The sequence below is a fragment of the Dermochelys coriacea genome, chromosome 14, assembly GCF_009764565.3.
Source record: "Dermochelys coriacea isolate rDerCor1 chromosome 14, rDerCor1.pri.v4, whole genome shotgun sequence".
Classification (NCBI taxonomy): domain Eukaryota; kingdom Metazoa; phylum Chordata; order Testudines; family Dermochelyidae; genus Dermochelys; species Dermochelys coriacea.
The window spans coordinates 33889477-33915758 of NC_050081.1; the positions used below are offsets into that span (position 1 = coordinate 33889477).

Sequence of the window (26282 nt, forward strand, 5' to 3'; positions counted from 1 at the left end):
CAGTATAAAGACATTACATTAAAAAGTGATTTGAGGTACATCTGTACTACACAGATGTTATGGTGGTGTGTAGAGTCCGTACACTCTATGCCCCTGCTAACGTGGGCATAAATAGCAGTGTAGATGGTGAGGCATGGCTTAAGCAAGTAGAGTCACAGTATGCCTGAATCTTATAGGTATAAAGCCTACTGTAGCGGGGCAGCTACCCCACTCCTAGGGGAAAAGGTAGGCTGTTTGGGGAGGTGGCCACAGCTGTGGCTACACCCAATCAGGCCACAGCTGGCCCTGATATAAGGGCTAAGGGAGAAGTTGGGTCAGTCTCACTCCAGCCTTGGAGTGGGAAGGACCTAGCTGCCTGGGAGCACAGGGTACCTGGAGCAGAGTAGTGCTGGGGAAGGGTAAGAGGAGGTGGGGAGCTCCAGCCTGGCAACTCCCCAGGCTGAGGTCTTGTTAAGGCTTAAGGAGCTCCTGGGGCTGCAGAGGTGCAGCCTGGGATAGGCAGAGGCAGCTGATCCAACTCCCTTGCTGATGATGAGTGGCCATTACAGGCTGCAGTTTGCCCCACAGAAAGGGGGCTAGATTATGACTGGCAGTAGCCACTGAAGCAAGGTGGGGGAGGGGGTTCCCTGGGAAGGGAAATCCAGAGTGTGGGGGCAATGCTGTGGGGCAGCACACTGGGGTCCAGGAGGGACCCCAGCCAGCAGGAGGCACTCTGAGTGCTGGAAAGAGAATTCCTGGAGGACCAGCAGGAGGTGTTGTGGTGGTGAGTCAGAGATCTGCTACACCTACATACATGGCTCTATATGCCCCCAAGCAGGGCCTCCCCATCTACACTGCTAAAAATAGCAGTGTAGTGTCCACCGCCTCCCCAACGCAGGTAAAGGCTCCAGAAGTGAGGAAAGGCTCCGGCAGCTCTGCTGCATCCCTGTGCTGGAGCCTTTCATTCACCCGTGTAGCTACACACCACAGCGTGGACACAGCCTGCTTTTTGCTGTGCTGTGTAGCTATGCATACCCTGCAGCTCGCCCCCAGGGCTGTGCTGTGTCGATTTAGCCCTAGCTAAATCAGGCGGTGCTGTGTATAGACCAGGCTTGACGCTCTCCCCACACAGAGAGATGCCAATTCTAATTGATGCAACTGCTGGACCACAACAAAGGGCACCTACCAGATATTCCTGGCTTTGCTTCTCTCCATCCTGTTTCCACTCAAGAAGTTCTTCTCTCTCTTTCTTCAGAGTGTTCAGTTGGGTTTTAATTTGTTCCTGAGGAAAGAAAAACAATGTTTGGGAGAGTCAGGTGGCTGAGGAGTCTGTCCTCACAGATGCATGTATACATTGCAACACTGATTTCATTATCTGAGGTTGGGATTTTCAAAGAAGCCTCATGGAGTTTGGTTCTCAAGCTACCATTGACTTTCCATGTCCATGTCCCTCTCAGGCTGTCCCACAGACAGTGCTCATGGCAATGTCATAATTGTCTCTTGAGAGGTGGGAGATTCCAATTCAAATCCTTTCCCCTCATCAGGCAGAACCAGGGGTCTCCCACATACCAGGTGCGTGCCCTTCCCCCAGGCTAACAGTTATGAAGAAAGTCTGCAACCTCTTCCCTGGCCATTTTGTGTGGAGTGACAAGTGCAGAACTACGTTGTGCAAGAAACAGCCTAGATGTCTAAGCCGCCTGACTCCAGGAGAGGGGTTCCCAGGTGTGGATCACAGAGACAGGCACATTCCTACACCAAACTGAGGGGGCTTAGGACACACCCCACTCAGCAGCATCTCCCATTGTAATCCTGTCAATTACAGGCCAGTAAGCCTAAAGGCTTGTCGGTAAGTACAGTGCTGCAGCTGTACCGATGCATCTGTGCCGCTGCAGGGCATGTGGTGGAGACGCTCTATACTGATAGGAGAGAGCTCTTCCGTCAGCATAATAAACCCACCTCCACAAGCGGCAGAAGCTGTGGTGGTGGGAGAAGCTCTCCTGTTGATGTAGCACTGTGCACATGAATGGATTATAACTCTGGGGTTTCTAGTTATTCATATAATCAATATCCAATCCCTTTTTTGAATCTTGCTAAATTACTGGCCTCAAAAACTCCATGTAGCAATGAGTTCTACAGTTTACTTACATGCTGTGTAAAAGTATTTCTTAATTGATTTTGAATTTGATCCCTTTCCATTTCATTGACTCTCCTCTTGTTCTTGTGTTCTGAGACAGGCAGAAAAGACGTTCCCAGTCTTCTCTGTCCCATTCATTATTTTATACCTTTTTATCCTATCCCCTCTTATTCATCTCCTTTCTAAGGTAAACAGTCCCATTCTTTTGAATCTTTCTTACCAAAAGAGTTTTTCCAGGCCCTTCATCATTCTCATTGCCCTTCTCTGAACCCTCTCTAATATTGCAATAGCCTTTTTCAAATGGTGTGACCAGTACTGCACACACTACTCTAGGTCAGTGGTAGTCAAACTTTTTTTCTGTCAACCCAGTTGAAGAAAATTGTTGATGCCCACGACGCAACAGAGCTGGGGATTAGGGGTTTGAGGTGTGGGAGGGGCTCAGGGTTGGGGCAGCGCATTGGAGTGTGTGTGGGGGGGGTCAAGGCTCTGGCTGAAGGTTCAGGCTCTGGGGTGGGGCCAGGGCTGAGGGGTTTGGGGTACAGGAGGGGGCTCCTGGTTAGGGGAGGCTTAGGGCTGTGGCAGGGGTTTTGGGTGCGCCTCATGTTTACCTCTGGCGGCTTCCGGTCAACAGCGAAGCCGGGGTGCAGAGGCAGGCTTCCCGCCTGTCCTGGCTCCGTGAACCATGCTGCCCCCCCAGAAGCAGCCAGCAGCAGGTCCAGCTCCTAGGTGGAAGCATGCAAGCGGCTCCGTGCTGCTCTTGCCCACAGGCACCGCCCGCCCCCCAGTTCCCATTGGCTGGGAGTGCGGAGCTGGTGCTCAGGGCAGGGCAGTGCACAGAGCCCCCCGCCTAGGAGCCGGACCTGCTGCTGGCCGCTACCAAGGTGGTGTCAAAACAGGTAGGAACTAGCCTGTCTTAGCCAGGCAGCACCGCCGATGCGACTTTTAATGGTCCGGTTGGCGGTGCTGACCAGAGCCATCGTGACCCAGTCCTTTCCGTTCCACGACTCAGTTCTGGGTTGCGACCCATGGTTTGATAACCACTGCTCTAGGTAAAGGGAAACCATCAGTTGATGCATCAGAGCACAGGCCTGGGGGAAAGTGACCTGGATGCATGGAGTACTTGGTATTGCTCCTTGCTCTCCCGCTCACAGCCCCCTAGGGGCATGGAGGAACATTTTTTTGGGGGGGAGCAGTATCTGTGCGTCACCACTCATGTCCCGCCCCCATGTTCTCCAATGGGATGGAGCAGGGAGAAATCTGGGCACCCCCCTCAGCACTCCCCTGCTAGCTGGGAGAAGTTTCTGAGTACACCAGCAGCCTGCTGCACAGCACCCCCTGGCCCACCAGCGCCCCTGGTCAGTCACCCGGTGACCCACCCCTAAGGCCGGCCCTGGTGTCTGTGCGTGTGTGTTTGCATCTTCCTGTCCATTGCCTGACGATAACAGTCAGCCTCAGCTTTACACTTACACTAATTTATTGTTCACATCGATACTGTCACGGGCTGGATTTTCTTGCCCTAATCAGTACTTTTGTGTACCTGAGTGAGCCAAAATCAGGTGAAAATAAGTAAACACCAAATAACGCCCTACATGCACACCACAGACATGGCCACAGACGCCCCAGGTTCCACTGTAAGCAGTTGTCCATCCGCCCCTCCCATTCTCAGGGCATTTGGCCGTGTGAGGAGCTCTACAGGGGGCAGTTAGCCCCCCCCCCGCCAACTGACTCCCCTAATCAAGCCACCGACTTTCAGAGGTGCAGGCTGAGAGATCATCCTTCCTGATTCCCCCTCGGCTCAGTGCTGTGTGAGTTACTGATGGATCCCAGCTTGTCCCTTGCCCAGGATGAGGTTGAGGGCAGGGGGACATGGCTGGGCATGGAAAGTCTCCTGGTCCCCACTGGGTGACTCTCTTGTCCCCTGAGCAATTACAAGCGCTAGACGAGAGCTGCGGGTGCTGACAGATTATTAGCTGGTGCTAGCAGTTCTGGCTGCCTGGGCGCCTCCATTCTGCAAGCCTTTTCCTGTTGGCTTCCAGCTCCCTCCAATGTCTCCTTTTTGTGCTGAAACATTTCAGTCCTGGAGTGTGAATTGATTAATTTTGGCAAGTTTGAGCCGGAAAAGGCCCAGCCATCTGTGCGTGTGAAGGCAGCAGACTGGGAATGGGGACAGGGGATGCATTTAGTCATTCAACAAAAAAACCCACTTGTCTTGAGCTTCTTTTGCCCAGTGTTAGCACCTCCTCAGCCGAGGGCAGAGACATGGAAAGGGACAGGGACTCGGGGCAGTGTGACAGTGGGACTGAAGTGCCCGAGGATGCAGATAGGGGCCTGCTGGGATTTCCAAAGGGAGGCGCCTGACTCCCTGTGAAATCACCGGGGTTAGGCACCGAGGGGGGTTGGAAATCCAACTGGCCCTTAGCCCCCTAAATTGCACACACGTATTTGGAGGGCCCAGTGAAAACCTGCCTGGATGTTCCTTCTGCCTCAGCTCTGGTGCTGCTCTGCCTCCAACCCAGCTCAGGCTGCTACTCTCCCCTTAGCTCTGCCCTTCTCTGGTAGGCAGCTCCAGCTCACACAGAGGATGGGCTCCTGACTCCCTCATTGACCTGCCTGTGCTGTCAATGAGGCTGACTTAGAGTGTTAGTCTCTTTCCATTGGCCCTGGGTCTTCATTTCTCATTGGCCCTCCTCCTGTCTTTTGGTACTTGGAGAGGGCCAACCAAAGCCCCTCCCAACACCCCACTAAGTTTCAGTAAGGGGCCAACAGTCCCCTTACCCATAGACACATCAAAATCATGGTGATTTATTGATTTTTATCTAGTAAGTCTGCTGCTGTGAAAAGTGATATTTTTCACAGCTTTTCAGCCAGTGACTTGGGTTGCCAACTTGGTAATTTTTAAGAACTAGGTATTCCAGCAGGAGTGCCAGAATCTCCCCTGCGCTGCCTTTTCCCCTAAGGTCCCACGCCTGCCCTGCCTCTTCCCCTGAGGCCCCACCCCTGCCTTGCCTCTTCCCCTGAGACTCTGCTCCTGTCCACGCCTTGTCAAGGGGGACTTGCCAATGGAGCTGGGGCTGGGAGCTGCTGCCACCCAATGCAGATAGGAGGTAGCCCCGGCTGAGTAGGGGCTGGTGAGGGTGATGACCCAGTGCCTCCCTGCCCGCAGTAACTAGACTTTGGGTGTCCAGTCAGTAGATCTGACCAGACTCTGTCAGGTCTGGCATACGTGAGCTCCAAACTGTCCTACAGATGAACTGAACATTTCATTTACCCGCCTTCTTCCTATTGGTGGACGGCCAGATAATAGTTTTAACACCAAGAGTCAGTCCTTTGATGTCTCTGAGGAGCTAGTCTGTGGGTGTTCCCCAGAATTATGACATATTTCAGTAACAAATAGGGTTACCAGATATCTGGGTTTTCCTGGACAGAGCCTCACTCTTGAGCCTGCCGAGTGGGGTTTTCCTATCACAGCAAATATCCAGGGGTTTTGCAGAGCAGAGGGGCTGCAGCTCAGAAACAGCCCTGATTGGTCAGCTTTCCAATTGGTCCATTCCCCTGTACCCACAGCTGATTGGTTCATTCCCTTGCATCTGCAGCTGATTGCTGCCAGCTCCCCACCCACCCAGGCCCTGGCACCCATGCACCTAGGTGCTGACTAACGGCTGTTGCTGCATTCTGGGCTTCTGCCAGTGCCCTGGCACTATGACAGCAACCGACACTGCCCTCACTGTGACGTTGCACCCCATAATGCTTTATGGACATATGTTTATGAATGTATATATGACAACTGGAATATGTTTTATGCTATGTAAGCCATGTAACGTATCTCTGTAAAGGTTATGATCTATTGAATATATTCATCCTATTTGTATGCATGTATCATTTTTGTATTTGAAGCGATGAATATTGGCTGTGTATTTGTTTGATTTTAAGTAGCCTTAGTAAGGCATTTGGTCAGCTTCTTAATAAAGGAATTTGCAAGTTAAGTGCCAAATCAAGAAACACTTAACAGACAATTAAAAGAAAAGGAGTACTTGTGGCACCTTAGAGACATGTTGCATCCGATGAAGTGAGCTGTAGCTCACAAAAGCTTATGCTCTAATAAATTTGTTAGTCTCTAAGGTGCCACAAGTACTCCTTTTCTTTTTATGGATACAGACTAACCCAGCTGCCACTCTGAAACTTAACAGACAACGGAACCTTGGAAGACTCCAATCCACATAAGAAGTCTACCTGGGGACTTTCAAGGTAGCATGTGAGCAATGGCAGCCACCTGTAAAGTTCTGAGTCATGCATGGACATATGACTTGCCCCTGTGACTCCAAAACTCCAGCTTGCAACTGGCTTCTGCATAGGAGAGAGGAGGGGGGGCTCCACCCACAAAAGAAAGTTTATTTAAGCCTCTGGGAGACCCCCCCCCTTTGTCTTCATCTGGCTCAAGAATCACCTTGCCACCCCCAAAAGATACATGAAAGAAACTGGAACAAAGGACAGTAACTACAGGGGGTGTGAGTGATTGCTGGACCCAGACTAGAAGGAGGCTAGTCTGTAAAAGAAACTTGTTGGAACATCTCTGACGGTGAGATTTCATCTGTAATCACTTTCTTACTGTATTAGGCTTAGACTTGCCTGTTTTATTTTATTTTGTTTGGTAATTTACTTTGTTCTGTCTGTTATTACTTAGAACCACTTAAATCCTACTTTTTGTATTTAATAAAATCACTTTTTACTTATTAATTAACCCAGAGCATGTATTAATACCTGGGGGAGGGGGGGCAAACATCTGTGCAGATCTCTGTCAGTGTTATAGAGGGCAAACAATTTATAAGTTTACCCTGTATAAGCTTTATACAGGGTATAATGGATTTATTTGGGGTTTGGACCCCATTGGGAGCTGGGTACCTGAGCGTTGGAGACAGGAACACTTCTTAAGCTCTTTTCAGTTAAGCCTGCAGCTTGTGGGGGACGTGGTTCAGACCTGAGGCTGTGTTTGTAGCAGGCAAGCGTGTCTGGCACAACCAGGCAGGGCTCTGAAGTCCCAAGCTGCCAGAGAAAATGGGCTTTGAGGTAGTCTTGGCACATCAGTTGGCAGTTCCCAAGGGGTTTTCTGTGATCTAACCCGTCACACTCACCTCATGAGTACCCTCACTGCACCCCCAGCTTCCCCACCACTGCAGCCTCCCCTCATCAGTGTCCTCTTTTTGGGCACCTGGAATATGGTCACCCTAGCAACAAACATACAGGAAAATCTCACCGTTCTATATGCACTGGGGTCACATGCATTTCAATGGCACAACATTCAGCAGATCATGAGTTTTCCAAAGATCCCTCACTAGGCATGTATTGTACACAATATATCAGAACCATACACAACTGGTGAACATAGGGCACAGGGGGTTAGTAACAAGAGGCATGCAGGGAGGGGTGAGTGGGGCAAAGAAAATTTCTGTCATCCTGACACAGGACTCTGTGGCGAGCGGGAGGCGGAGACCAGGTGGGCTGTCAGGTTCCTCATCTTCCTCTGACCACAGTGATGGGGATCAGCCTGGCTTCAAGGCTGCCCAAGTGTGTTGACATCCCTGGATCCCTTCTTCCCTGTGCCCAACCTCGGCATCTCAGCAATATGGAAATGCTGCCCACGCCCCCTATCCTTCTTTGGTCCTTTAGATTTCAGGGGCAGCTTCACAGGACACTCGCTGGCCCCGTCTAGTCGCTCTCTGGCTCTGATGCGGTGAGTTCATAGTTTGCAGCCTCAGCCCCTTGGCTCTGAGGAGCAAGCCCAGCCATTTCACAGCTCTGTTCCCCCCACCTTGTCCCCCTCCCAACGTATCTCACATCTCTGCAGGGAGCAGGAAATCACTTCATTCCCCATTTCAGTCTCTGCCCCTCGGCGACTGGATCTAGTCTGCACCATCAGCATTTGTGCCGAAAGATACTGATCACTCTCATTGTTCAAACCATACACAAGAAGTCTCATGACAAAAGGTTAGATAAAGACTAAAATAAAATAAAATCTATAAAAAGACGATTCTGGCAAATGATCATTTGTCTCATGAAATCCTCAATAAATCTGAGTTACATGTTGTCAAACTCAACTGATATCAATGCATGTGACCAAATGGCCTTCACAAAGAGGGAAAAACCTACAGTCCAAGGTGGGCTATAAAATACGTTCATGTTCTCAGATAATCCTTTAAAATTAAAAATCCAGAAAATAAAAATACCCATTTTTTTCTTTAGTGGCAAAACCAGCTTCACTTCTTGCCTCATTATTCGGTTGTATTAGTTGCAAAAGTTTTAGCAGCAGTATACTAAAAGAGAAAGAAAGACGAAAAAAAAAAAACCCTTCCCATCTACAAATGATCTGGACTAAGCCTAGAAAAAGCCGGGAAGCAATTTTACCAATAGGTGGAAACTGGGCTATAAGATGTGAAATGTCAAATTCTGCTTTGAGGTTCATTGGGATTTCCTCACCCACCCCCAGGTCTGTGACACTTCCTTCTCCAGCCCTCTCGAGTCTGACTAAGATCATAGACATCAAAACTGAGATTCCTAAGCATGGAGAGCCTGGGTCACGGTGGTAAGTGACACCTTGAGGTGGAGGGGTAGAATGAGGAGAAGGTAAAACTGTCCATTGCTGGGACAGATGTTAGCGTGTTGAGAGTGGAGTGTGACGGTGATGGGGGAAGGAGGGAATCCCTCAGACTCACCCCATCATCCTCAAATAGCACAGAAGCTAAAACACCACATTTTACTGTCCCTGCTCCCCATTTATTTAGCATCTAGTTAATTCTGCTCCATAAGGCAGAAAATGTACAAACACTAAATGCTTTTTCGCAGGGCCTGGAGTAATCTGAGACTATCTGGGAATGAGACAATCCAGCCCCATAGGCGGAATTTAGGGACTAACAATCGCTCTGTTAATTGGTAGGGTGTCAGAACACATAAGTAAGGCTACAATTGTGTTATGGAAGTCACAGAATCTGAGTTCCAGAGACCTCCGTGACTTCACCCCGTTTTGGCTCGGAGCTGTGGAGTGCCCACACAGCCCAGGGTGGCTGAGAGCTGCCCCCTTGATCATTGAGCCTGTGACTTGCCCATGACTTTTACTAAGCATATCCATGACAAAATCTTAGCCTTGCACATAAGGTGCTCAGGGTGAGGTTACACTAGGAAACTTGGTGGAGGGTCACAGAGATGCGCTGGCTAATCCCGACCACGTTTCCTACCATAGACAGATGCTCAAAGGCAGAGGTGGGATCTCTCCGTCTCCCACAAAGGGTCCTGTGGGAATCAGCCCCTCTCAGTGGGGCTGTCTGAATGCAGAGGGGGCAGGGAGCAGAGAGGGTGAGTGAGGAAAGGCAGCACCTCTCTACCCCTGTGCTCTCCTTCGCCTCTATCCCATGATCCCCAAACACTCGATACCCCAGCACCCAGCTCCCCCTGCTTCCCAGCTCCACCAGCCCCAACCATTCAATGCCCACTGTCCTTCCCAAAACCCATCGGCCTGGTCTCTTAATGTTTGATCCCCCATAGCCCAGCGCCCTGGGGGATTTGGGGAAGTGAGGAGCTACCAGCCCCCAGAGACACTCCCCCTGCAGGGACAGCTCCAGGTAAGTGGGGAAGCCCAGCCCAGGGGCTTGTGGAAGATGGGGCGTGGGAACAGGTGTGTAGAGTGAAGGTGGGGCTTGGCCCAAGTGTCCTTGTTAGGGTTTCTTCCCTGCTCTGAACTCTGGGGTACAGATGTGGGAACCCACATGAAAGACCCCATAAGCTTATTTCTAGCAGCTTAGGTTAAACTTTCCCAAGCACAATTTTTTTTTGTATTTGAGATTCGGTACGCTGCCACCACCAAGTGATTTAACAAAGAATCAGGGAAAGGACCACTTGGTGTTCCTGTTCCCCCAAAATATCCCCCCAAGCCTTTCACCCCCTTTCCTGGGGAGGCTTGAGAATAAAGAAGATGAGCACTGACCAGCCTTGGGTTTTTAGGACCCTAAAAACCCAATCAGATTTAAAAAAAAAACCAACAGAACTTTATTAGAAGAACAAAAAAAGATAAAAGAATTAGCCTTGTAAAATTAGGATGGAAGATAATCTCACAGGCAATTAGCTTCAAAACATAGAGAATCCCACTCTAGGCAAAACCTTAAAGTTACAAAAAGAAACAAAAAACAGGAATACACATTCCCTCCAGCACACAGAATTTCACAAGCCAAAAACAAAAGAAAATCTAACACATTTTCTAGCTAAATTACTTACTAACTCTATAGGAGTTGGATTGCTTGCTTCCTTGATCTGTCTCCAGCAGAGGCATCACACAGTTGCCAGCCAGACAGACAGACAGACAAACAAAGCCTTGTGCCCCCTCAGATTTAAAGTATCTTCTCCCCTTATTGTTTTTTTTGGTCAGGTGCCAGCCAGGTTACTTAAGCTTTTTAACCCCTTACAGGTAAGGAGGAATTCTAGCTCCCCTTAGCTGAATGGTTATGACACCCCCCAGCCCCAAATCATAGATAGTGTGAAACACTGGCTGTGATTTCTTTCTGGAGCTCTAGGAGAAAACAGAATTAATAAGACACCTGCATTTGTAGATATACTACTGACAATATAAAGACTAACAATATATTTTACATTTTAAGGATGATTTTAACCACTTGTTTCTGGGAAACTTTTATGGGAGAGTGCATTAGCCACTTCGTTAGAAGCTTCTGAAATGTGTTGTATTTTAAAATAAAATCTTGGAGAGCTAAACTTTACCGAAGAAGTTTTTTGTTATTTCCCTTGGCAGTATGAAGCCATGTTAGCACAGCATGGTCAGTTTGCAGGTGGAAATGCCATCCCGAAACGTATGGGCGTAGTTTTTCCAGAGCGTAGACAATGGCATAACATTCCTTTTCGCTGATTGACCAGTGGCTTTCCCTCTCAGACAGTTTCTTGCTGAGAAACACGACAGGATGACAGTTTTGATCCGGTTTTTTCTGCATAAAGACTGCTCCCACACCACGCTCAGATGCATCTGTGGTTACTAGAAACAGTTTGTCAAAGTCTGGGGCAATTAGCACAGGTCAGACATGAGTGTTGCTTTAAGCTGGTTAAAGGCCTTTTGACACCCATCAGTCCACTGAACTGCATTTGGCTGTTTCTTTTTGGTGAGGTCTGTCAGTGGGGCGGCGATTTGGCTATAGTGCGATACAAATCGCCTGTAATATCCGGCCAAGACTAAGAAGGACTGGACCTGTTTCTTTGACTTTGGGACAGGCCACTTTTGGATAGCATTCACTTTGGCCTGTAGGGGGTTAGTAGTTTCTTGACCCACCTGGTGTTCCAGATAAGTCACTCTGTTTAAGCCTATTTGACACTTCTTAGCCTTAACAGTTAGTTCTGTCTCCCTTATGCGCTTGAAAACTGTTGTAGATGCTCCAGGTGTTCTGCCCATGAATCAGAAAATATGGCCACATTGTCCAGATAGGTGACTGTATATTCTTCCAATTCTGCTAGGAGACCATGTATAAGTCTTTGGAAGGTGGCGGGTGCATTTTGCAGCCCAAAAGGGAGCACATTGAATGTATACAGCCCGACATGGGTAGTGAAGGCTGACCTTTCCTTAGCGGATTCATCTAGCGGTACCTGCCAGTACCCCTTAGTTAAGTTTAATGTAGAGATGAACTGGGCCCGTCCCAATTTCTCCAATAGTTCATTTGTGTGTGGCATTGGATAGTTGTCGGGGCGAGTTACACTATTTAGCTTATGGTAGTCCAAGCAAAAACATATCTCCCCATCTGGTTTGGGAACTAGAACCATTGGAGATGCCCATGCACTGTCAGAGGAGCGGATCACACCCACCTGTAGCATACCCTGGATCTCCCCTTCCACAGCAGTTTTATCTTGAGGAGACACCCGGTAAGGTTGGACTCTAATTGAGTGAGCATTACCTGTTTCAGTGGAGTGTTATGCCCGTTCAGTCAGTCCTGGGGTGGCTGAGAACATCGGCACATAGCTAGTCCACAGCTCCTTGATCTGCTGTCGCTGCATACGCCCAAGGGTCATGGAGAGGTTCACTTCTTTCACGTCACCAGCACTTTTCCCTTCGTAGTAGACACCTTCACGCCACTCAGCGTCATCTCCTCCTTGGGCTGTAAACTGACAAACCTTTAATGCTCTGGGAATAAAAGGCTTTAGAGAATTAATATGGTACACTTTAGGCTTTTGGTTGGAGATGGGGAATGCTATGAGATAATTAACAGCTCCCAGGCGCTCTTGGACCATGAATGGCCCTTCCCACAATGCTTTCATTTTATGGGCCTGGAGCGCCTTCTAGACCATGACCTGGTCCCCTACTTTGAAGGACCGCTCTCTGGCATGTTTATCATAGCAGGCTTTTTGCGCATCCTTTAGATTTTCTTTAGCAAGGGCTAAAGAGGTTCAGAGGGTGTTTTGTAGGTTGGTTACAAAGTTCAGAATGTTAGGTGCTGGAGAAGGCGTAAACCCCTCCCATTTTGCTGTTTTACCAACTGTAATGGCCCCTTAACCTTGCGCTCATATACAAGTTTAACTGGTGAAAACCCTAAACTGGGATGTGGTACAACTCTGTAGGCAAAGAGCAACTTCTGCAACACTAGGTCCCAATTATCAGAGTGCTCATTTACAAATTTACGTATTATGGCCCCCAAAGTTTCATTAAACTTCTCCATCAAGCCATTTGTTTGATGGTGATAAGGGATGACAACCAAGTGGTTCACCGCATGAGCTTCCCAAAGGTTTTTCATGGTTCCTGCCAGGAAATTAGTTCCCGAATCTGTAAGGATGTTGGAGGGCCAACCTACCCTGGCAAAAATGTCTGTTAGGTCTGGCACACACTTTTAGCTGTGGTGTTGCTTAGAGCTACTGCTTCCAGCCATCGAGTGGCAAAATTCATGAAAGTCAGTATGTACTGCTTTTCTCTGGGTGTCTTTTTCGGGAAAGGACCCAGAATATCCACAGCTACTTGCTGAAATGGAACCTTAATTATGGTGAGTGGCTGGAGAGGGGTTTTGACCTGGTCTTGAGGTTTTTCCACTCTTTGGCATACCTCACAAGACCGGATATAGGCAGAAACATCCTTGCCCATTCCCTCCCAGTGGAAGGACTTTCCCAACCGGTCTTTGGTTCTGTTCACCCCAACATGGCCACTAGGATGATTGTGGGCTAAGCTCAAGAGCTTTACCTGGTACTTAGTTGGAACTACCAACTGTCTTTGAGGATGCCAGTTTTCCTGGTGTCCACCAGAAAGTGTTTTCTGGTATAAAAGTTATTTTTCTACAACAAACTGGGATCGATTAGAAGAGCTGAGAGGAAGTGGGTTACTCTGTGCCGCCATCCTAGCTCCCTGGAGGCTTTCATCCACTTCCTGTTCGGCCTGGAACTGTTTCCTTGATGCTGGAGACATTAGTTCCTCACTGGATTGTGGACCTGGGCTTGGTCTCTCTGTAAGTGATGCAGGTGATGGGGCTGTTTCCACTGACTGTGGACCACTCTCCACTGGTGCACTATGTTGGGTGTTCAGGCTCTGGCTGAGCCTCTTGTGTAGGTTTACCTGCTTCCGCTTCCAGTGCAGGCTTGGTGGTGCCCTCTGGTGTTGGGGTTGCAAGCGCTGGATTCAGTGCTGGCAATGGTTCTGGTGCGGTTGGCTTCACCGGTTCCGGTTCTGGGACTGACTCCGTTTGGGTCTTTGGTAACACGGACTGGGCCCTTGTAGAAGTCTCAAGAACAGAGCTAGGTGTGACAGCTTGCTTAGCCTGGCTGTGGGTGACCATTCCCACCCTCTTGGCTAGCTTCACATGACTGGCCAAGTCTTCCCCCAGCAGCATGGGAATGGGATAATCATCATAGACTGCAAAAGTCCAGCCCTTATACTGGACAGGCAACTTGGCTGAAGGCAAGTCAAATAAGTTGGACTTGAAGGGTTGAACCATTACTTGGGTCTCTGCGTCGATTAAGTTGGGGTCCACTAAGGACTGGTGGATAGCAGACACTTGTGCTCCAGTGTCCCTTCATGCTGTAACCTTCTTCCCACCCACACTCAGTTTTCCTTCACTCTGAGGGTATCTGGGAGGCATCTGGGCCTGAGGACCTTTGCTGTGACTGGTGCAATGAACTATAATCTGTAGGCGTTCTTGGGGCAGTTGGCCTTTACATGCCCCGGCTCGTTAAATTTAAAACATCGCCCAGCTGACTGCTCACTGGGGTGAGGTGGGTTGCTGAAGAACGGTGTGGTTGGACGATAAGGTGTCTGGGGTTTTCCTTGGGGTGTAGTTGGGGGCCTTGGGTGGCCCCTGGTAGTAGGGCGTGGTCTGAGGGTGTCTTTTCTGGTGTTCGCTTAAACCGTGACCAGGGTTGTTCCTTTCTGCTCCCTCCACCCGTTTTTTTTTCCATTTGCCCCGCCTCTTTGGCGGTCTGGGACTGCTCGTATTGGTCAACATACAAAGCAAGACTTTCCGCTGAGTCCATTTTCTTATCCCACTGTTTTATATTATCATTGGTCATATTTAGGAATTGTTTCTGAGTCATCAAATCACACACTCTTTCAAAGCTAGTTATACCCCTTCCTTTGACCCACTTATCTAACAGATCCTTTATCTGGTTTACATAAGCCACATTACTTAGTCCAGGCCCTCTAAGGGCTTAAATTTTGCTCTAAGTTTCAGGTGTAACTTGAAATTGTTTCAAAACCAAATTCTTGAATTTATTATAGTCAGAAGCCTCATCAATAGGCATCTTGTTGAATATGTCCAGAGCTCTTCCAGTCAATTTTGCTACCAATGTGGTCATCTTGTGAGCATCAGGAATTGCATGGAGTGTGCACAGTCTCTCAAAGGTGAGGAAATATTCAGCAATATTACTGGATTCATTATACTGTGGACATAGTCGCTCCCATTTGTGGATTTTTGGGGAAGGATTGTTAGGGTTATCCAGTGAACCCATCTTAGTGTTTTCCAGATCTAAGCGTTTCACCTCCATCTCCACCTCCACGTGTTTCGCCTCTGCCTCCATCGCTTTCCTGTGGGCAGCCTTTGTGGCTTTCTTTTTTCTTTCAGCAACGTCTTTCTTGAGTTGTTTTAATTCAATCAGTCTTTTATGTTCCTTTTCTTTCTCTTCTGCTTTCAGTTTGGCTAAATCCAGTTTTTGTCCGACATTGCTTTTTGTCACCCTGGCCTTTGTGTGTTTAACCTAGCTATACCCGAGAGTTAGAAAGAAAAAAAAGGCCAGCTTGTGAATTCCCTGGCTGTAATCGAATACCTCTACCTCCAGGCAAAGAGACAGAACCTGTAGCTGTTTTCAGCTAACAGAAAACCTCTTCAGTTTGTGCTTTTGGTTCAAAATGATCCCACCTCTCCCACCATGTCAAGGTTCCTTCCCCACTCTGAACTCTGGGGTACAGATGTGGGGACCTGCATGAAAGACCTCCTGAGCTTATTTCTACCAGTTTAGGTTAAACTTTCCCAGGCACAATTTTTGTGTGTGTGTTTGGGATTCGGTACGCTGCCACCACCAAGTGATTTAACAAAGGATCAGGGAAAGGACCACTTGGAGTTCCTGTTCCCCCAAAATATCCCCCCAAGCCTTACACCCCTTTCCTGGGGAGGCTTGAGAATAAACAAGATGAGCACTGACCAGCCTTGGGTTTTTAGGACCCTAAAAACTCCAGATTTTTTTTTAAAACCACAGAACTTTATCAGAAGAACAAAACAAAACAAAACAAAAAAAAAAGAACTAGCCTTGTAAGATTAGGATGGAAGATAATCTCACAGGCAATTAGCTTCAAAACATAAAGAATACCCCTCTAGGCAAAACCTTAAAGTTAAAAAAAAAACAAAAAACCCAAAACAGGAATATACATTCCCTCCAGCACAGAGAATTTCACAAGCCAAAAACAAATGAAAATCTAATGCATTTTCTAGCTAAATTACTTACTAACTCTATAGGAGTTGGATTGCTTGCTTCCTTGATTTGTCTCCAGCAGAGGCATCACACAGACAAAAAAGCCTTCTCTCCCCTCAGATTTAAAAGTATTTTCTCCCCTTATTGGTTTTTTTGGTCAGGTGCCAGCCAAGTTACATAAGCTTTTTAACCCCTTACAGGTAAGGAGGAATTCTAGGCTACCCTTAGCTGTATGGTTATGACAGTCCTTCTCCTCATCTCCATGGCAGGGGGATCCTGGCTGGGAGGGGGAGGGGAAGGGAGAGGGGGGGAACTTCAGCCAGGCAGAGGGAGCCTCTGGAGAAGTTTCTCTCTCTCCCTTCCCGCATCTGTGGCCCATCAGCTCAGCAGCCAGGGCTGCAGAAGGGAGGAGGGGCTGAACGGGGCTTCTGCTCCTTTGTCTGTGGTTTGCTTAGGCCAGGCAGAGCCAGAGGGTCACTGACCAGCTGATGCTCGGCTGCTGCTGGATCCTTACCCGAGAGATGGGCAGCTGGGTCCTTGGGAGCCAAATTAAGCAGTTCATGAACTGTTTACCACAAACTTTAGAGATATGCAGACAAGGACATTATTACACCTAAGTTTTATCTAAATGTTAATATTTCCTTTTGATCTCCAAGTTAACAGAATACAGCCCTAGAGAGGAACTATTGGATTACATTGTTAACCTCTAACAAGATATAGGTAAATAGAGACTATTACTGTTACCATCTTCCAATTCTTTAGGAATACAAGTTTACATTTCAAAGCTCAAGCCTATAGAACATGCAATGGCCCTAAATACCATTTACACACTTAGAAGCATGTCTCTAAAGGCTGAATCTAGATCAATTAACCTGCACGTTGCTTCACCCTTTCTGGCCATGGGTCACAGAAGTTTAAATGTTGTGTGGATTCTCCCATGTTTAATGAGGTGTGATCTCAGTGTGAAACTTTTCCCACAGTCCAAGCACTTATAGGGTCTCTCTCCCGTGTGGATTCTCTGATGTCTTATAAGGTCTGATCTCAATGTGAAACTTTTGCCACAGTCCAAGCACTTATGGGGTCTCTCTCCCGTGTGGATTCTCCGATGTTTAAAGAGGCCTGACCGCCATATGAAACTTTTGCCACAATCCAAGCAGTTATAGGGTCTCTCTCCCGTGTGGATTCTCTGATGTCTTATAAGATCTGATCTCAATGTGAAACTTTTGCCACAGTCCAAGCACTTATGGGGTCTCTCTCCCGTGTGGATTCTCTGATGTTTAAAGAGGCCTGACCTCCATATGAAACTTTTCCCACAGTCTAAGCACTTATGGGGTCTCCCTCCTGTGTGAATTCTCCCATGTTTAACAAGGCCTGATTTATCCTTGAAACTTTTCCCACAGTCCAAGCACTTATGGGGTCTCTCTCCTGTGTGGGTTTTCTGATGTGTTACAAGAACCGATTTCTGTGTGAAACTTTTCCCACAGTCTAAGCACTTATGGGGTCTCTCGCCTGTATGGATTCTCTGATGTCTTATAAGGTCTGACTTCCAAAGGAAACCATTTCCACAGTAGAGGCATTTATAAGGTCTCTCTCCTGTGTGGGATGCCTGATGTGAAACAAGGGCAGATCTCTGTATAAAACTTTTCCCACAGTCCAAGCACTTATGGGGTTTCTCTCCTGTGTGGGTTCTCATATGTGAAACAAGGGCAGATCTCCATGTGAAACTTTTCCCACAATCTAAGCACTTATAGGGAACCTCTCCTGTGTGGATTGCCTGATGTGAAACAAGGGCAGATCTCTGTATGAAACTTTTCCCACATTCCAAGCACTTATGGGGTCTCTCTCCTGTGTGGATTGCCTGATGTGAAACAAGGGAAGATCTGTGTAGGAAACTTTTCCCACAGTCCAAGCACTTATGGGGTCTCTCTCCTGTGTGGATTCTCCCATGTTTAACAAGGCCTGATTTCTCCGTGAAACTTTTCCCACAGTCCAAGCACTTATAGGGTCTCTCTCCTGTGTGGATTCTCTGATGTGTAACAAGGCCAGTTTTGTGTGTGAAACTTTTCCCACAGTCTAAACACTTATGGGGGCTCTCTCCTGTGTGGATTCTCTGATGTGTAACAAGTCCTGTTTTGTGTGTGAAACTTTTCCCACAATCTAAGCACTTATGGGGTCTCTCTCCTGTGTGGATTCTCTGATGTGTAACAAGGCCTGATTTCTGTGTGAAACTTTTCCCACAGTCTAAGCACTTATGGGGTCTCTCTCCTGTGTGGATTCTCTGATGTGTAACAAGGCCTGATTTCTGTGTGAAACTTTTCCCACAGTCCAAGCACTTATGGGGTCTCTCTCCTGTGTGGATTCTCTGATGTATAACAAGGCCTGATTTCTGTGTGAAACTTTTCCCACAGTCTAAGCACTTATGGGGTCTCTCTCCTGTGTGGGTTCTCTGATGTCCAATTAGTGCTGACTTCGAGTAGAAAGATTTCCAGCACTTGAGGCATTGAGAGGGTTTCTCGCCTGTGTAGTGTCTCCCATGGTTATTCAGGTCTGAGCGATTATTGAAGCTTTCGCCATGGTCCAAGCATTGAAGGGGTTTCTCTCCAGTGTGGATTGTCTGATGTGTCACAAGGTGTGATCTCAGAATGAATCCTTTCCCATATTCGAGGCACTGATAGGGTTTCTCTTCATTAGGATTTCTCTGCTGGGCTGTGGGATCCTTGTGTCCTCCACCACATATAATAGATTCATCAGCTTCCCCTGGAACGTCCTCATGATGATTCCCATCCTCATTCTCACTCACTCTCTTAGCACCTGCTGGGAGAGAGACAATCCAGACAGGAGTCATTATACTGGGGAGAAAGAGGAATGGCACAGAGGGAAAACCCAACACACGAAAGTTTTGAAGAATAAGCAATTGGATTTTGACTCCACATCGCACCCAAATACTCACAGGGAAGGAAAGTTGGGAAGGAAACTCCAGCAGCTAACAGGGTGGGTGGAATGGCGTGAGCGATATCTGCTGACAATGGCCCTGCCCTGGCTGAATTGAGGAAGAACAGAGGGCGCTTACTCATACCACACTTTTGGGATTCTCAATTTTTTCCTTCATTCACCAAATGGTTTCTGTGTCAGTCCTCACCTGTGCGGGTGCCTCTCGGGATCTCTCTTTCCTCATAGGCCTGGAGATCCGGGACCCACAACTCTTCCCCTCGTTCCAGCTGGGCGATCAGCTCAGGTTTTGGAATGGGAAACCCTGCGCAGGGGATGAAATCAGACCAGATCAGGGTGCATGAAGGATTGAGAGAGAATCTGTCACAAAGGGCATTCCATGTCCCATGCTGTGTTGTGGGAACGTGGAATCCAAGGGGACGGGAACATGGTCACTGAGCACCCTTGGAAGAGGCAGACAGCTGGGGAGGTGAGGGGAATTGTCACACCCTCACTAGGAGTTTGCAGGATCCGTGCATTCTGCGGGCCTTGCTGACAAATACACAGCTCGAGAGTTAAACCCCTGCCTCCTTCTAAACCTGCAGAGCCCAGAGCCCTCCCCATGGCGAGAGCTAGACCCAAGAAGGGAGGTGAACAGAGATGCTGTGTGTGAATGAGAAATAACAGACAGGACAATTCATTAGTTCTGCCCCACTGAAAGCTGGGGGTGGGTGGGAATGGTTTAGCATGTCCATTAGGTTTTGACACTGTGGGTCCCATTGGAGAGGGTACAGAGATGCAAGTCTCTCTCGCCACAGCTACGGACTATGGGACAAATTCTCCTCCAATCTAACTGACCAAGGAAGAACGCAACCAGAGTCAGAAATGCAGGCCCTACGCTTTCCATTAACCGAGAGGACGGGAATCGCTTACCCAGCGAGGTCACCGTCTCATAGTTATCCTGCATTACGTCCCTGTAGAGGGCTCTCTGACCGGGGTCCAGCAGAGCCCCCTGCCCCTGGGTGAAATACACAGCCACCTCCTCGAAGGTCACCGGCATCTGAAACAACAAGAGTCCCCCACTCAGCACCTGCTGCTCCATTCACAATCCCACTAGTCATGGGAAAGGAAGAAAAAGAAAAAAAAAAGCTCTGGGAGGGCCAGAATAGCAGAATCCCTCTCCCATCCTGCAGCAGCCATGTGGCTTCAGGGGGTGAGCAGAAAGTGAGAGCTCCTTGTCCCCCCAGCACACAGAGCAGGGCAGGGTCTTCTCATTTCCCACACGCCTGCCAGCCACAGGCAGATACGGGAAGCAGAGCTCTGAGCCGGGGACAGGGACAGGAATCCTGACAGTTTCCCTTCGTATTTCACAGCAGCCTCTGGCCAGTGGGGTCAGGCTCCAGCACTGGGAGTCTGGAAAATGTTCCAAGCCCTGTTTCCTGTTTCATAAATGAGGAAAGTTCCCCTGCTGCCAATGGGCCTATTCAGAAAATCAGCAGGTGTTAGGATATAGATATGCAGGTCTGGCTGTAAAAACCTATACTCTCAGAATTTAGGTGTATTCTTATCACTTGGCTAGTTCTAGAGATATAAAAGAAAGAATCAAAATCACTGTCTGCGGGTGTAAGAGCCTCCTCTTACTGTGACAGTCTGAGGCCCTGTTCTTAGGCTAAGGCCTTTGGCTAAGCAGCAGAGGCAGCCATAAGCTGGGAAGCAACCGGTCACATCCTCACATTCCAGACTAGTCACATTGAAATAAGGTGTTATTGGGCTGTTAGGATACAATCCTGTCCTGATAGTGCCTATCGCCTCCAGAGAAAGGGAAGTGCCTAGAAAATGTAAAAGGAACCTTAGTTTGATAACATCCTGTCTGGCAAGAACTCACTTATCAATAGCTGGGATGTGAAATCCTCACTTCTGTATTGTTTTGTCATTATAGTTCCCACTTTGCTATTGTTTATTTGCATGGTCTCTGTCTGGTTCTGTGATTGTTTCTGACTGCTGTATGATTAATTTTGATGGGTGTAAACTAATTAAGGTGGTGGGATATAATTGGTTACATAATCATGTTATAATATGTTAGGATTGGTTAGTTAAATTTCAGGAAAATGATTGGTTAAGGTATAGCTAAGCAGAACTCAAGTTTTACTATATAGTCTGCAGTCAATCAGGAAGGGGGAGGAATGGGAATCATGTTTAGCTAAGAGCAGAAATGGAAACAGGGACACAGGTAAGGCTCTGTGTTGTCAGAGCTGGGAAGGGGGACACTAAGGAAGGAAACTGGAATGAAGCTTGCTGGAAGTTCACCCCAATAAACATCGAACTGTTTGCACCTTTGGACTTTGGGTATTGTTGCTCTCTGTTCATGTGACAAGGACTAGGGAAGTAAGTGGGTGAAGGAGTAAGGCCCCTAACAGCAGGTTTATCACACCCTGTTTCCTCCCTGCCTCTCCCTTCCACCCCCTCCCCCCCAGCAGCTCCCTTAAAATCCCCTACCTGAGCTGGCTCCATCACAGCCATTTCCCTTCCCTTTCTCCTGGAAGATGGGTTGATCTGGAGCGAAATCTGGACGTGATTCTTCAGCCTGTCAGGGTGAGAGGGGCGATGGGGGAGGTTTCAGAAGGGGCTTGAGTCCATTTCGCACCCCAATTCCCCCCCAAGCTCTTTCCCTTGAGTCAAATGCTCTGGACTTTGCCATGCTGGGAAGAAACCCAGTTACGTTATTACCACCCATGCCAACCCCCTCCCAGCAGAACTGAACCCACCGGGACACTTTGAAACTCTCCCTGTAACAGTGTCTCTGAGCCAAATGCTGGAAAAAGAGCAGAATCAGAGAAGCCATTTTTGGGGATTCCCTCCAACACTGTCCCCGAAGGCAGTGCCTGTCCCCCCACTCTACAAGCACTGCAGTGATTCCAGGCAGTCAGCAATTGGCTTTTTCCTCTCTCAGCTCCTCTCCTTGTGCCCAGGAGAGTCAGTCTGCCCAGGATAATGCAGGGAATGGATCTGGGCAGGTCTGGGAACTTCTCTTCCTGCTGCTCCTTCCAGTCTCTCCACTCTCTTTTTTATCATCTTCCCTCTCCCTGGAGAACTGGTGACTGCTCCATTGACATGGGCCTTTGCTCTCCTTAGGGAGATCAGCCACTGACACTGCTAACAGGGGTTTGAACCTCAGCAGTATCCATGAGGACAGCAGCTCTGGGACTCACAGACACACGGGGAGCCCCTCCCTCCTGTAGTTCAAACTCGCCAGCAGGTCCCTGAAAGGGGCCCTTTGTGCAGAGTCACTGTCCTGCCACGTGGAGGAACAGAAACTGCTCCCTGTAGGAATTTGCTACTTAGGGTGCACTGAGCATGTACATGAACTGAGCACGCTCAGTAACATCTGCTGAAGTCACTGCCCTTCACCCTGCCCTTATTAGCCATAAGATTCTGCAGACTGTTTTTACAGGGGTTAAAAAGGAGGAAAGGGGGCAAATCGGGGGGGGGGGGGGTGTTGGCCAGATTCTGAGCAGAGGGCAAAAATTCATTGGTCGGGGGGGGGGTCAAGCAGCTGGAAGCAGGGTTAGGATAGGGGCTGAAGGCCAAAATCAAGAATGGGGAGAAGGAGCTGGGGTTAAGCCCAGGGGTAAGGCGCTGACAGAGGGTAAAACCCTGGCAGAGGCAGGGGCAGATGGGGTAAGAGTTACCCCAGTGGACTGAGACACCAGTGTTTCCAAAAATAGGGTGGGTGGGGGGAAAGAGGGTCTTTTTTATTTCTCCTTTCACAGACAGCTCCTGTCAGCATGGGCTTCCCAGGGCTGTGCTCTTAAAGGCACAAGTATCCCAATGACGAGCCCCTGGAGCTCCTCTCTGTCTGATGTAACCTACGAAGGTGCTGCAGCAGACTTAATTCAGTGAAAAAGGGACTTCCCTCCCCCCTCCCCGCAGTGATCAACTAGTTACCCTCAGTGTTGCCAATTAGTCATTGGTTGGAAATTTGAATAGAAATTGACACATTAATACACACTTTAAAATACACATACAGTGTCTGATAAAATACTTGTACCTGAAAGTATAATAGGTTTGAAAAGTCTGAACAAAGAGTGGCTTCCTCACACAGCCGTTGTTTTTTCTGACAATGTCGGTGCATTGGTTTCAGCAATGTTGGCCAACCTTATAATTTAAAATAAGCAAGGGGTGAATGAGCTCTCCCCTGACAGCTAGTGATGAGCCAGTGGTAGGGGGAAGGCTTCAGAACCAGACTGTATTTACATGAACTCACCTACTCTGCCGAGGTATCCAGCAGACAGAGCTGTGGTGCCCCAGTGATCAATTTTGGCTGGTGTTGGGAGTTTCTGTACTAAACATTTTTATTATATTATAATTATTTTTTACATAAGAACTTAAGAACGGCCATATTGGGTCAGACCAATGGTCCATCTAGCCCAGTACTCTGTCTTCCAACAGTGGCCAATGCCAAAGGCTTCAAAGGGAATTAACAGAACAGGCAATTCTTGAATGACCATCCCCTGTCATCCACTCCCAGTTTCTGGAAAACAAGAGGCTCTCAGAGCACGGTGTTGCATCCCTGCCCATTCTGGCTAATAGCCATTGATGGACACATCCTCCATGAACTGATCTCGGTCTTTTTTGAATCCTGTTCTAGTTTTGGCCTTCACAAACCCCCCCCCCCCCCCCCCCCCCGGCAAACCGTGCCAGAGGTTGACAGTGTGAAGAAGTATTTCCTTTTGTTTGTTTTAAACCTGCTGCCTATTAATGTCATTGGGTGACCCCTTGTTCTTGGTTACTTGAGGGAGCTTATTCACTTTCTCCACACCAGTCAAGATTTTATAGACCTCTATCATATTCCCTCTTCGTCCTCTTTTTCAGGCTGAAAAGTCCCAGTCTTTTTCATCTCTCCTCCTATGGAAGCTGTTCCATACCCCTCATCATATTAGTTACCTTCTCTGTACCTTTTCCAAATCCAGTGTATCTTTTTTGCGATGGGGCGACCAGCACTGCACGCAGTATTCAAGATGTGAGCATTCCATGGATTTATAGAGAAAGTGGAGGAGCTTGGTTTGCCAGACTGATCAGCAAAGCCAATGCTGACAAACCATGTGAAAAGGATGCAAAACACCAATTCTCTGGACTGCATCGACATGCAGAAAGCCTCATAAGCCTCATTGCCAAAGCCAATTTGAAAAGAACTTAGTGAGGTGTTAAGAATGCTGGAGACACACCAGTTTATGCGAACATGGCTGTCACATCATACTTTCTCTTTAAGCAAGAGATACCACATGCTACAAACTGGGGGCCTATGTTAAGTGCACTGTCCAGCTGAAAAGTAAAGTACATTGACTTGATTCTTACATCTCTACAACAACAACTTTTGGATTCTATCAACCTCTACGTAGCTTTTACAGATGCCTGTTTTATAAAACACTGACAGTTGAGTGGAGTGAGGCACTCCCAGCGATGGGGCTGCCCTGTGATCAGGACAGAATAGAGACAGAGTGGAATATCACATGATGAACAAATGAAGATTTGATTTCAACTTCATCATCACTAATGGTTCGACCCAATTTTTGTGCTGTGTTTCCTGGGATGAAAGAAGTAGGAATTCACCTCTTCCTACTCTCAGTCACAACAGGTACAGCTGAGTGTTCTTTTTCCTCATTGAATAGAATTTTGTGTTCGGAAAGAAGTCGCCTTCTGCCTGATCATGAGCATATCTTGAAGGAAGGAAGTATCTGACACATGAGAGGCCTCCAAAAATGATTGCCCTGCATTCAAGAAGTTCATTAACAGAGTTTGCAAAATTACAACAAGAAAACAAGAAGGATGTAGATATAGTGCTTCATAGTAGACTTGTGTCATAAAAGTAAAGGGAAGGGTATCCTCCTTTCTGTATACAGTGCTATAAAATCCTTCCTGGTCAGAGGCAAAACCATTTCACCTGTAAAGGGTTAAGAAGCTAAGATAACCTCACTGGCACCTGACCAAAATGACCAATGAGGAGACAAGATACTTTCAAAGCTGGAGGAGGGGGAAACAAAGGGTTTGTCTGTCTGTGTGATGCTTTTACTGGGAACAGATCAGGAAGGCAGTCTCAGAACTTCTGTTAGTTAGTAAGTAATCTAACTAGAAATGCGTTAGATTTCCTTTTGTTTAATGGCTTGTAAAATAACCTGTGCTAGATGGAATGGATATTCCTGTTTTTGTGGTTTTTTTTGTAACTTAAGGTTTTGCCTAAAGGGATTCTCTATGTTTTGAATCCGGTAAGGTATTTACCATCCTGATATTACAGAGGTGATCCTTTTACCTTTTCTTTAATTAAAATTCTTCTTTTAAGAACCTGATTGCTTTTTCATTGTTTTTAAGATCCAAGGGTTTGAGTCTGTGTTCTCCTGTACAAATTGGTGAGGATTTTTATCAAGCCTTCCCCAGGAAAGGGGGTGTAGGGATTGGGGGGATATTGTAAGGGAAGACGTCTCCAAGTGGGCTTTTTCCCTGTTCTTTGTTTAACACGCTTGGTGGTGGCAGCATACGGATCAAGGACAAGGCAAAGTTTGTAGCTTGGGGAAGCTTTTAACCTAAGCTGGTAAGGATAAGTTTAGGGGGTCTTTCATGCAGGTCCCCACATCTGTACCCTAGAGTTCAGAGTGGGGAAGGAACCTTGACAGCTTGTATAGCAAACTTTAATTTGTGTGATGATTTAAAAACGAGCTAAAGCTAATAAAATGGTTGTGAAACATTTTTCAGTTTTTAGTATGGTGCAATACAGCCCATCTTCGCCCTAACAATCTCACCCATCATCGGTCTTCCCCCCGCCCCTCCAGAGGAGGAGAAGGTGATACATCTTCAAGCAATGGTGGTAGGAGCGGTGTTTGTGCTAGTGGAAGCCAGGGGAAGCCCTGGTGCCACCAGGAACACTGGAGAGTGAGGGTTGCCCTCACCAGTACAGATAGGTGTAGCAGCATACACTCCACATAGTGCATGGCTCCTCTGGGATGCTCAGCACAGCTGGCAGTGCCTTCTGCCCCCACCCGTTTTCCATCAGGGCATTTTGGCAGCAGCAACATTGCGGCTTCCACATGCATGGGAGTGTTTGGGGAGGGAAAGGATTTCTTGGCCCTCTTCTCACCTCCACCACCATTAATGGCTCTGTGTGATGGCAGCCATATTTTGACCCTGTAACAAATAGATGGGAACTGTTTCTGCCAGGAAAAATGTCAGGTGAGCATAGATGGCCCTCAGTAAGGGAAATAGGAAATCCACCATACTTCTCTCTCCTTTCTACACAGCCCCCAGAGACTAAAATACACCTGCATGAAGACAA

The 26282-nt window shown here is 47.8% G+C and overlaps 4 protein-coding genes across 5 annotated transcripts in view; 1 reads left to right on the forward strand and 3 right to left on the reverse strand.

The window, feature by feature from the left end:
• The window catches only part of LOC119843336 (butyrophilin subfamily 1 member A1-like), a 1931986-nt gene that overhangs the window by 704997 nt on the left and 1200707 nt on the right, over nt 1–26282 (forward strand). The gene's annotated exons all lie outside the window — the stretch shown is intronic.
• Nucleotides 1–26282, reverse strand: part of LOC119843287 (zinc finger protein 850-like) — a 1467609-nt gene that overhangs the window by 114254 nt on the left and 1327073 nt on the right. The window contains exon 8 of the mRNA XM_043496610.1: nt 21455–21542. Coding sequence (XP_043352545.1) covers nt 21455–21542 — 88 coding nt within the window. The remainder of the gene's footprint in view (nt 1–21454; nt 21543–26282) is intronic.
• Nucleotides 1–26282, reverse strand: part of LOC119843319 (zinc finger protein RFP-like) — a 555398-nt gene that overhangs the window by 38821 nt on the left and 490295 nt on the right. The window lies entirely within an intron of this gene.
• Nucleotides 16634–20016, reverse strand: LOC119843288 (zinc finger protein 850-like). Its single transcript, XM_043496700.1, has 3 exons — nt 19892–20016; nt 19170–19283; nt 16634–18860 (listed from the first exon to the last, which is right to left on the reverse strand). The coding sequence occupies exons 2-3, from the start codon at nt 19203–19205 to the stop codon at nt 16935–16937; spliced, it is 1962 nt and encodes a 653-aa protein (XP_043352635.1). The 5' UTR covers nt 19206–19283; nt 19892–20016; the 3' UTR covers nt 16634–16934.